The 12338-nt window shown below is 41.8% G+C and overlaps 2 protein-coding genes across 2 annotated transcripts; both read right to left on the reverse strand.

Moving 5' to 3' along the window:
• Positions 1-556: 556 nt before the first annotated feature.
• On the reverse strand, positions 557-1546 carry LOC118078902 (olfactory receptor 14C36-like). The gene has a single exon (XM_035102909.2). The coding sequence runs from the start codon at positions 1544-1546 to the stop codon at positions 557-559; it is 990 nt and encodes a 329-aa protein (XP_034958800.2).
• Positions 1547-9450: 7904 nt separating this feature from the next.
• Positions 9451-10410, reverse strand: LOC148683885 (olfactory receptor 14A16-like). The gene has a single exon (XM_088654628.1). The coding sequence runs from the start codon at positions 10408-10410 to the stop codon at positions 9451-9453; it is 960 nt and encodes a 319-aa protein (XP_088510754.1).
• Between the last annotated feature and the right edge of the window lie 1928 nt (positions 10411-12338).

A 12338-nucleotide genomic window follows, 5' to 3' on the forward strand; every position in this document is an offset into this window, starting at 1 on the left:
CCTGCAACACACAGGGAAGAGAGAGTTAACTTCAGTAGCGTAGGAAGATAGGGGCGGTGGGGGGGGGCGCCGCCCCAGGCATCATGATCCCAGGGGTGCCATTGTGGCTGCCCACCCCTACCCACGCTGGGTGCCCCGCCCCAAAATGCATGCCCCGCCCCCAGAACGCATGTCCTGCCCCCAAAACGCACACTAGTTTGGCCCTAAGAGTCATGTTCTGTTCTTCAAAATATGTGTCAGTGGTGATGCTCCAACTTTTGCCCCATGGCTAATGTTTTTAGTGGGAGAAATGGAGTTTGAGAACTGCATGAAAAAAATCAAATAAGTGCACATTTTGAACAACAGCTGTATTTGATTCCAGATGTTGGTTTGAAAAGTGTGGCCTGGGTTTCTCAGTAAAAAAAATTTTTAAAAAAAATCTCCATCTGTAATTATGATGAAGTGAAGAGTGTTGACATGCATTATGATTATTATTATTTAGAGAAATTTGATTGGATTAATTATGTTAGTTTTACTTTGGTCCCATTGATACCAATGTGGAAAATCAGGGTGCCACTTAAATCCATGTATAGAGAAGAAAATTAAATAATATATTATTGGAAGTGGCCCTTAGTCTTAACAAATTAGACAAAGCAGCCTTGATCTCCTTGTTTCTCATGCTGTAAATCAGCGGGTTTAGCAAAGGTGGGACCATGGAATATATCACTGTAAAAATTAAATCTAAATGTGTTGCTGTATTAGTCATGGGACTCAAATAGGAAAACAAGCCTGTGACCATAAATGTGGAGAATACCATGAGATGTGGAAGGCAGGTAGAGAAGGCCTTTTGTCTTCCCTGTGCAGATGGCATCCTTAACACCGCACTAAAAATATGTACATATGTCACAATAACAAATATAAAGCAGCCTAACCCAATGAGAGAAAACAAGAGCAGAACTCCAGTTTCAATTTGATTTCCCTTAGAACAGGAAAGCTTTACTAACTGTGGTATTTCACAGAAAAACTGATTGACAACATTGGAGCAGAAAGGAGTTGCAAAAGTGCTGACAGTGTGCAAACCTGCATAAAGAAACCCAGTGATCCAAACAGTAAGAATCATTTCAGTGCAGGCTCTCCTGTTCATGGCCGTCTGGTATTGCAGTGGATTACAGATAGCAACATACCGATCATAGGCCATGACTATGAGGAGGAAAAAATCAGTAGATAAGAAGAAGGTGAAAAATAGGGCTTGAGCAACACATCCGGAATAAGAAATGTGTCTAGTATTCATGAGGGAATTGGCCATGGATTGGGGGATAATGACCGAAACCTGGCCCAGGTCCTGCATGGCCAAGTTCATCAGGAAGATATACATAGGGGTGTGCAGGTGATGGTCAAAGGCTACTGCAGAGATGATGAGAAGATTCCCTGTTACAGTTGCCAAATACAATACCAGGAATATAATGGAATGTAGAATTTGTAATTTCCGAACTTTTGAGAATTCCAGAAGCAGAAACTCTGAAACAGTAGTTTGGTTAGCTATGGCTTGATCCTTGCTAACATCCATGCTATCTGTAAAAAGAATCAGAAGTGCTATCTCTTAATTTCAACAGAATATTGTAATAATGTAATGCTGTCTAAGAAGTGCTATAAGAGACAAATAAAACAGAGCTAGAAATAGGTGTGCCTAATCACTGAGGCTAAGTGAACCTCCAGTGACAATGGAGCACACCCAAGCTATAGACCTCCTCCTTCCATAATTTCCCCAATCTCCTAGATTTGAGAACTCAGAGCGCATATCACATCTGTCTTTTCAATATTCAGCTTCAATTTATTGGCCCACATCCAGCCCATCACCATCTCCAAGCACCAGTATAGCACCTGAACCAAATCTCCTGTTTTAGATGGAACAAAGTGATAAACCCAAGTGTCATCCACATACGAATGGCACCAAATTTCCTAATTATGGCTCCCAGCAGTGTCATTTGTGTCCAATAAGGTCACAATGAGATTTTCTTCACTTACATTTGATCTACCTTGCAACTACCTACCTATACATCTGCTCAAATGTAAACCAAGGAGCCACAAGAATTCTGCCCATTGTTATTTCTCAGTTGCATAGATCAACTATGGCTTTGGAAGGAGAAAATATCGTTCCCATAAGCCTTCAGAAATTCACCAGAAACCACTACTCTTATTTTGGGGGTTTGCACATTTTAATTGCCTCCCCCGCTTTCCAAGGGAAAGAGCTACTGAAAAGACCAGATCATGTTTCAGATCATTGCCCTCCTGCATGGCTGTCAGGACCAAATGCAGAATATGTCCTGATGCATGTGATGTAGTAATGACATATTGGAACAGCCCCACAGCTGCCATAGTAGCCATGAAGTCCTGAACCAGCACAAAAAGCTAGTCTTTTGATGGGTATTGAATTACCCCAGTGCAATCATCCTGGAGGTCTCCAACTCCAAATCTGAGACCACTTCCATTAGCTCAGGTAGAGAAATTGCTGGTTGACTGCCACTGGTTCTCTCCACCTAGCCAGACGGGCAGGATATAATTATCATTGCCAACAACAACATCATCATCATCTCCATAACATGCCTAAAACAAGAGCTGAACACAGTCAAAGTCAACTTGTCTCCCCCAAAAGACCCAAAGAGGCAAAACCTTTAAGACCCCTTAGATTTATGCTGTTACCCCAACACAGCCTAAATTTGCCCACCAAAGGATGATTTGTACCCCCCCCCCAGTTGAAAATCAGCAGTTCCCATCTCCCACAGCAAGTCATTTCTGAGGGGGTGGGGAAATAGCTGGGAAAAACAAAACTACACTGGCAAAAATACTTTATATTCATAGTCAAAGAATGGAGACAGATAAACAATCGAAGGAAAGTGAGAAAACAAGGCTTAAAAGTTCTGAACATGATGAAACTGTTTCTTGCAACTGACTGACATACAGTGATAAGCTACGTATGCTCATTTTGTATGTAAGGGGTAATCCACATTTAACTTTCCTCTAGTCTTTCCAGGCACAGTCTGCACTTTAAAGCACTGAGCACTCTTTTTTTTTTTTTTTGCTCAAGAGTATTCCCCTTGGAAGCTTGCCCTTTAAAGCTGAGTAGGAGCAAACAGCAATCCATGGAAAAGCAAAATTGCCATTTGTTGCACTTCAGCTTTAAAGAGGAGATTTTCATGGGCAAAGCCCAGGGGCAAAGGAGAGAGTGCTCGGACATGGAGCTTTAAAGTATTGGCTTGTGCCTGGAAAGAGTGGGGCAAAAGGTAAGTGTGGATAAGTTCTAAGTTCCAGCTAATTGTGCATGAGACTACAACAGAACCAAAATGGGAAAGGTCTGTTCCATGGAAACCAGATACGTTGAAAATTAATGATTTTTCAGGCTTTAATATGATAAGCATCCTAGCATCAAAGCACTAGAGAAGCAATTAATGTACACAGTCATACTGTATTTACAAAAATTGCACTAACTGTGTAAAACATTTTGATTTTCCATTACATTCCTTATAAATTTTGCCTGAGGAGAATTCTTGCATTTATTTTGAATTCTATGCTTGCAAAATCCACAAACAAGCAAGTGGTCTATGGAATGCTACTAAGAAATTTTAGAAATCTTAAGGAAACTAATTTCATCTTCCCCACTGTTCCCCAAGTTTCTCAGAATTTTCTCTCTCTCTAGAGGAATCCCCAAATTCACTGAGAATATAAATCTAGTTTGGAATTTCAAAGGCAGCTTTTGTTTTACTCACTGTGGTCCTGCATTGTACAATACATTGGGTTTTTTTAGTCAAAGATGTCATATTTTTTGTGAAGAATAAAATACCAAAAATATTCCAATGTCCAGAAAGAAGGGTGTGTGTGGACAGATTCCATGCAATATTTTTTTTCTAAATAGAAACTTTAGAGAATATACATGTGAGATCACTTAAGTAACTCCTATGGTGTTAAGTAATATTTTAACTATATATAAAAAAAATTCCTCTTACCTTCAAAAGCACTTTCTCCTATATTGACTTCAGCTAACTGTATTTGGATAGTCATTCATGAACATATATGAGAATCAATTAGGGTGTGTTGCCAGTAATCACCTCTTCAAGATGGGGAGGAGATTGTACTAATATCTGTTTTGTGTTCCTAGAGATTTGATCCCTGGAGTTCACCAGAGACTAGCAATATGCAGGAAATGCATTCAACTTGTTACTTGGTTCAACATTTTTCTGAAAAAATGGAGGCCAAAATAAACATACCTATTAGCTAATTTTAGTTTGCTAATATTTCTGCCTGGGTTTGTATGCATTTGCAGGCATTCCTAAGCAGACCTCTAATTTCCCCATCCTACCATGCTGCCCCATTGACTGCTGCTGAGCAATCTTTCAACAAAGGGTGGGATCAGAAATGCCTGCTCACCCAGTCCCAGCAGCATATGTTCGTAAAGAGGTGACCCAGCACAGTGCAGGTTGTGGCAGGAACTGTCAAAATTATTATTATTTATTTATTACAGTCATTGACCAGCACAGCATATCAAAAACATAAAATCAATCAAGAATACAGTTTAAAATATATTCTAAAAATTTAAACTAGACAAGATTTGCCATCATTATTCCATTAGGTACAGTATGGTTAGGGAACGCAGGGGTGCTGTGGTTAAACCACTGAGCCTAGGGCTTGCTGATCAGATGGTCGGCGGTTCGAATCCCTGTGACGGGGTGAGCTCCCGTTGCTTGGTCCCAGCTCCTGCCAACCTAGCAGTTCGAAAGCACGTCAAAATGCAAGTAGATAAATAGGAACCGCTACAGCGGGAAGGTAAACAGCGTTTCCATGTGCTGCTCTGGTTTGCCAGAAGTGGCTTTGTCATGCTGGCCACATGACCTGGAAGCTGTACGCTGGCTCCCTTGGCCAATAATGCGAGATGAGCGCGCAACCCCAGAGTCGGTCACGACTGGACCTAATGGTCAGGGGTCCCTTTACCTTTTATGGTTGGTTAATTATTGCACTACATAAATTAAGGCATCGGCAAATCGGGTTCATTTCTGGCTCAGATCAAAAATTGATTTGAGTGCCACCAATTTCTGCCGACCGAATCTTAATAGCGTTGGAACAAAATTTTGCTACCACAGCTGTGACAATTGGATTGGAATCTGAGAGAAGCCATTTTATATAGAATTCTTCAGAGCGTCCTGGAAAATCGACCAGTATCATAAAAATAAGTTCATTTCATAAGTCCTCATAAAGCTGTCAAAATATATTGGGCCTCCCCACAGCGCCCCCCCCCCAAAAAAAAACCATCTGCCCCATGACTTCAATATGGGAGACATCAGAATGACCTGCTCCGTGTCAGCCTGGGAACCATTGCCCTGTGCTGCCTCGGATCTGGTCCAGAATAAATTCAGGGTGTGGCTATTGTTTAATTAAGGGTTTAAAACCCTAGTCAACTATATATCCAAGAGAAGGGTGAACGGAACAGAACTTGTGTCTCCTTCCCTCCTCTTACCCAAGACACGTTGTAGGGGAAACGCAGAAGACCATTGTAATTTCGAGGAGTTAGATGACATGTTACTTTCCCTTTAAATCCCCGGTTTAAAGTTTGCCGATTCATGCTGGTATAACTTGTTTTCCACACACGTGTGTCAACAGTTTCCTGGTTCTCCTGTGTTCTAACTGCTGATTGGCTAGTGGGGAGGATATCCAGTTGCAGTGAACTGGGTTGGAGACTCTCAGCTGCTCCACATTCCTGTTGAGTCACACCCGGTGTCCCGGGCTGATCATGAGTGATGCCTGCTAACCAGGTGCAGTCAATCAATTCAATCAAAGTTGGCTATAAAAGCTGTAGGTTGAAGGGGCTCAGAGAGCTTCTTCACAAGTTGAGGTACCAGCTGTGAGACTGTTGGCCGGGGTCTCTTGCTACTCTACCTGGAGCTCTGGGCAGCTGAAGGGGAGATTGTGTGTGACTTCTGTCTGGTATGCTATAATTTGTATTCTGTATGCCCGCTGCTATCTGTTAACCTTACGCAAATAAAGCATTACTTATTCTTCATCCACTGGCATGCTTATTGGCTCCAGATCCAAAATAATCCTGCCCTTGGCAAAACACATCTATTGGATTGTGAGCCTGCAAACAGGAACTGTCTTATCTTTTAATATATGCACAGTGCTATAGAATCTTTAAGCACTCCATAGTGTGATGATGATGATTCTAAGGTTAAGGAACTATTTGATCTTGTTTAGTCACCCTCCATATGTTTCAGACATCCACAATTTGTGTCCCACTAACATGGAAAAGTTGGACCAGGTGTGTCTTGTGTTAACACTCTTTTCATTACAGATCTCAAAAGAGGGCCTTTCAGAGGGCATGACAGGCCCCATCCTGTAGTGCAAAAAAACAACCAAAAAAACAGACACAGGAGCCTTGCCAGCAAAGCCAAGAGAGAGAGAGAGAGAGTGAGAGACAGAGACAGAGACAGAGACAGAGACAGAGACAGAGACAGAGACAGAGAGAAGCATAGAATAGAATGAAATGAATCTCTCACTCTCCCCCAGGGTATTTTATTCACTTTTACAGAGATTTCCCACCACAATTCAAATCAGCCAATCACATAGGACACTTTGTAGCAATAAACAACTCATTTATCTACTTCTCTACAGGTAGGAAAACCAGATTTCCCAGTCCTGGCATCCTCTATCTACATTTCAAAGCATCTTCTAAACAGGAAAACAGGAAGAGAGGGAAATGGCAGGGGTATGCAGATATGTAATCCCTGGGATCTGCAGAGAACAAAAGGTGAGAGATAAAACTCTTAACACTCCTGTGTTAAGGCTGGAATTCTACATCAAAGGCACTGCCAGGAGTCTGGCAGTGGGGTTGACAAAAAAGGAAACCAAATAGTTTCTGCATCACTTTACATGACCCTTCACTCTCACAGAATGGAGAAACATCTCCTCTACAGACAAAGGTATCCCAAGATCATTGAGTCTGACCCAGCCAACTCTCTAAGCTACAACTCCCACCAAGTGCACCTTGGTCAAGCTTCACCGATCAGCGACACAACTGATCAGACTGAATCATAGGAATACATTGTCCAGGATATAATACTACACCACCCAGCTTCCTCCTATTATGTGATGCCACATGGACATGCTAGGCCCCCACAATGTTGGGTGGAACCTGGCACACCTGCCCTGCCCTCATTAGGAGTTGAAACTATAGGCAATCCCATCATAAAATGCCTTACAACCCTAAGCCTTCCGGGTCCAGTGTTTGCTTCTTCATGAGCATGTGTGTTGCTCCATGCCACAGCTGAGATATTTATTCTTATCCTCCCCTTGCTCTCTGAAGTTCATCAGGTAGGGACAACCTGCATGAGATGACGTCTCATCAGTTTGTACACCTGAGTTAAAGAACACACAAGATTTCTATCAACATGCATGTGGGGTCCCACCCATTGGACATATTAGTGCACATGCTGGCTTTCCCCCCTTGTATTCATGTGTTAACATAAGCAAGGATAAAGCTGCAGGTGTGAAGATGTCCTCCCTACAACTTTCACACTGTTAAAATGCCAGAAGGAGGGGCTATGCAGCAAATGTGATGCCAGTGCTGGGGCTACTAAGCGCAACTCCACGCCCCAACTGTGTGTTGAAAGAGACCATTTGCACTGTTTCTGTATGGAGCGCTAGACCAGGCACCCCCAAACTGCAGCCCTCCAGATGTTTTGGACTACAATTCCCATCTTCCCCGACCACTGGTCCTGTTAGCTAGGGATCATGGGAGTTGTAGGCCAAAATATCTGGAGGGCTGCAGTTTGGGGATGCCTGCTCTAGACTGTCAATGCCTTCGCAAGGAAGACTCGCATGACTATCTCATTGCCTGCCTTTTCATAAGCAGCTTTTTAAGGTTTACATTATTTTTATGAATACCATTATGAATAATATCCACAATCATTGCATTTAATTAAATATATATGATTAAATGCACAATTAAAGGGAAGTAGAGGCCACCCAAGAGTCATTCTCTGAGTCATTGCTCTCTGAAGTTCATCAGGTAGGGACAACCTGCATGAGATGAGGTCTCTTCATTTTGGACACCTGAGTTAAAGAACACACAAGCATTCAATCAAAATAGGTGTGGGGTGCCACCCAATGCACATATTAGTGCACGTAGTGACTGGTTTCTCCCCCTTTGTATCCATGTGTTAACATAAGCAAGGATAAAGCTGCAGATGTGAAGATGTCCTCCCCACAATTTCCACACTGTACATATGAATGCCAGAGGGAGGGGCTATGTAACAAACATGATGCCAATGCTGGGGCTACTAAGTACCACTCTCCTTCCAAACTATGTGTCGATAGAGACCATTTGTACTTTTTCTGCATGTGGTTCTAGACCAGGCATCCCAAACTGTGGCCCTCCAGATGTTTTTTTAAGCTTTTTAAGGTTTACATTATTTTTTATGAATACCATTATGAATAATATCCACAATCATATATATGATTAAATATATTAAATAGATATTTATATTATATTAAATATATATGATTAAATGCACAATTAAAGGGACGTAGAGGCCACCCAAGAGCCATTCTGCATCCAAGTTGCCATATATGCAAGCTGTGGCAACCCCCCCCCCCAAGAAAATTAAAAACATTGTAACATCCCTATAATGCCATACACAATGTTTAGTTAAAAACTAGTAAATTACTGAAAATTCATACCACCTACAAAAATGGGTACATAGGTAAGTTCACTTGAGTGAAACTATATTTTATCTATTGACTTACATTTCCACAGCAAAAGTTATAATTAATACAATTATTAAGGAATACAAACTTTTAAAGAAAACAATGTTAGGAATTTTAATGTTATAGGCAAGACTATCATCTACATCAGGCATGTCAAACCTGTGGCCCTCCAGATGTTTTGGACTACAATTCCCATCTTCCCCAACCACTGGTCCTGCTAGCTAAGGATCATGGGAGTTGTAGGCCAAAACATCTGGAGGGCCGCAGGTTTGACATGCCTGATCTACATAAAATTAGCGTTAGGTCCTCCTGGTTTCATTGTAAATGATTAAAATTGCAGTCCCATACACAATAAACAGAAACTCTCACTGTATTCAATGAGATGTATTTTGGAGTAGATATGCTTATATTACTGAGCAGTGAGCTAGCTAAATTGGTCCAGTTTGGAAGTATATTCACTCTAAAGCAGGGTTGACTAATACATGGTCCTCTAATGGCTTTCAGCCCCAGCTAGCATAGGAAGTGGATAGGGAGGATCAAAGTTTTAGTACAACATCAGCAGGAGAACACAGATTCCCCACACCCTATATAGATGAAGTACACATGTACTATATGGCTACAGTCTTTACCTGGGAGTAATTCCCATTGAGTTCAGTGCTGCATACATCTGAGTAAACAAACACGGGACTGGAAAGGGACAAACACAATGGAAACTGTATTCTAAAATGCACTAGAATATGGTTTTTGCCAAAGGATTGGGGGGGAAATGTTGCCAATAAGTTTCCAGAATGCCATTTTGAGCTCCTTGTTTCTTATGCTATAGATTACTGGGTTCATTACTGGTGGCACCATGCAGTAGAACATAGAAACCAAGAGGTCAAATGCTGATGGGGACCTGGAAGTTGGTCTTAAGTAGACAATTGAGCCACTTACCACAAACAGGGAGATAACAATAAAATGAGGCAAGCAAGTTGAGAAGAATTTTTGTTTTCCTTGGCTGGATGGGATTCTAAGAACAGCTCTGAAGATCTGAACATAAGAAAATGCAATTAGGATGAAGTAAATGTAAAGTAAAGAACCTCCAAAAGTTAAAACCCATATTTCAGTGAAATATGAATCAGAGCAGGAAATCCTAAGAAGCTGTGGAATCTCACAGAAGAACTGATAGATGACATTAGAACAGAACTCAACTCTGAATGTAGTCCCAGTGTACATTGTGGAATAAAAAAGTCCAACAATCCAAGCACTGGCTGCCATCCAAAGGCAGGCGTTCTTGTTCATTACAGTCTCATAATGCAGCGGATTGCAGATGGCAACATAACGATCATATGCCATGACACCCAGAATGATGAAGTGGGAAGCTGCAAAGAAAATGAGGAAGGAGACTTGACAGACACATTCAGAGTAAGAGATGGTTTGGGTCTTCATCAAGGAATTTGCAATTGACTTGGGGACTGTAACAGAAATGGAGCCAAAGTCTTGGAATGACAGGTTGGCCAGAAAGAAGTACATGGGTGTATGAAGCTGGTGGCTATAGATGATGACTGTGATGATGAGAAGGTTTTCTAAAAAGGCCACCAAATACATTATGACAAAAATGATGATGTGGAATATCTGCATCTCCTGACTTTCAGAGAATCCGAGCAGAAGGAATTCATTCACTCTTGACTGGTTAAACATTGTGCTTCTCTGGTGCTTGTTTGCTGCATGTGAACAGAAATATATCACATTGCTTCTTTTCTTATTCAGCTGTAGCCAACTGAGAGATGGAGTGATGCTCTCATGACATGTCTCTATCTGTTCTAGTGGTGGCAAGCTACAGCAGTGTGTTTATTCATGTCTCATTTCTAATCATACCCGGAAGGTTTAATTCTCATGAGTTTTGTACAGCTCAGAAACACTGAATTGGATGTATATTTTTAGAGCAGTGCGGGTGATTAACTTAGATGTTCCAAATGTGCTGCTAGAATTTATAATAGGGGATTGGTCCATAATCATTATCTGGGTCACCATTCAGCTTACAGACTTGAAAATAGCATTTAAGATTATGAGAACCCACTCGAACCTTTGCTCCTGGAAGTGGTATAATAGTGTGGTGGAATTCTTTAATAAATACACCAGGGAAAGTTTAAGGCAGCTGAGTTCCAGCTGAAGAAAAGGGACATTTAATCAAAAGGGACATTTAAGATGCTTCCTGACATTGGGATGTGGGGGAGCATCAGGGCCTCTTCCTCCAATGCATGACTGCTGCTAATGAGGGATCCCTGTGGGTTCAATCCCATACATTTCTCTGGAATTTACAGTGCAGCAGCAGCAGGTGAAGTTGTGAACCCTGCAGGTTCTGGCATGCCTTTGTAAAGAGATGGCTCACCATGGTGCAGTTTGTGACAGGAAATGTCAAAATGTATTTGGGGTTCTCTCCAGACCCCAACCCCAAAAACCATCTGCCCAATGGCTTCAATATGGGAGCCATCAAGATGACCTACTCTGTGTCAGCCTGGGAACCACTGCCCTGTGCTGCCTTGGAGCCAGTCCAGAATAAGCTCAGGGTGGGGCCAATGTTTAATTAGGGGTTTAAAACCCTAGTTAAATATATATCCAGGATATCTCACCCAAGATGATTTTGCTAACCCCAATCAGGATTAACCCCTCTACTAGTCACAATTTTGGTGACAATGTTGATTTTCACACAGTACATATGGATGCCAGAAGGAGGGGCTATGCAGCAAATGTGATGCCAGTCCTGGAGTGCAACTCCACTCCCCAACAAGGTGTTGAAAGGATGAGGATGTCTAGGGGATTGGGAACCTTCTTCAGCCAAGGACCACATTACATCCTGGACCTGGACCAGGTACCACTGCTGGACAGGGCCAGAGATAAAACTAGATGCAGCGATAAATGTGGATTTTACATTTGCATAGTAGGCTAGATTCTATACACTCACACTACCCTCTGTATCCTCCATCCTGACAAGTGTGAGTCATTAACAGAGCTCAAGGACACATTTCAGTCTGGCAAAACAATTCAGGAAGGTGTGAAGCAGGCATGGGGAGATTGTGTGACTGGTGAAGATTTGTAGCCAGTGGAGTGTCCCAAGAGCCACAAAGAGGGGTCTAAGGGGCTTCATTGGACTCCCACAACTGAGGATCTAAAGCAGGGCAGCCCAGACTTTCAAACAAAGTGGGACACAAGAGTTGATACCGAAACCACCGACCACACACTAAAGAAAATTGTCATATCATTAATTAAAGTGTTCACATTAGAGTTAATACTACAGTGGTGCCTCGCTTAACGAATGCCCTGCTTAACGAAATTTCCGCTTAACGAAATGATTTTTTGCGCGGAGCTTGCCTCGCTAGATGAATGCGTTTTACGAAAAATTCGTCTAGCGAATCGCGGTTTCCCATAGGAATGCATTGAAATTCAATTAATGCATTCCTATGGGCAAAAAAAATCAAAAAAATTCTATGCATTCCTATGGGATTCGCTAGACGAATTTTTCGCTAAAAGAAAAGACCCGTGGAACGAATTAATTTTGTCTAGCGAGGCACCACTGTATTTCATATATGCCACACACAATTTAATGGTTCAATGTATTTATTCATTTA

This window comes from Zootoca vivipara, chromosome 12 (assembly GCF_965207765.1).
Source record: "Zootoca vivipara chromosome 12, rZooViv2.hap1.1, whole genome shotgun sequence".
In the NCBI taxonomy this organism is placed as follows: Eukaryota; Metazoa; Chordata; class Lepidosauria; order Squamata; family Lacertidae; genus Zootoca; species Zootoca vivipara.

Coding starts and splice junctions, on each gene's coding strand:
- LOC118078902 (XM_035102909.2), bottom strand. CDS start 1,546: ATGGATGTTAGCAAGGATCAAGCCATAGCTAACCAAACTACTGTTTCA.
- LOC148683885 (XM_088654628.1), bottom strand. CDS start 10,410: ATGTTTAACCAGTCAAGAGTGAATGAATTCCTTCTGCTCGGATTCTCT.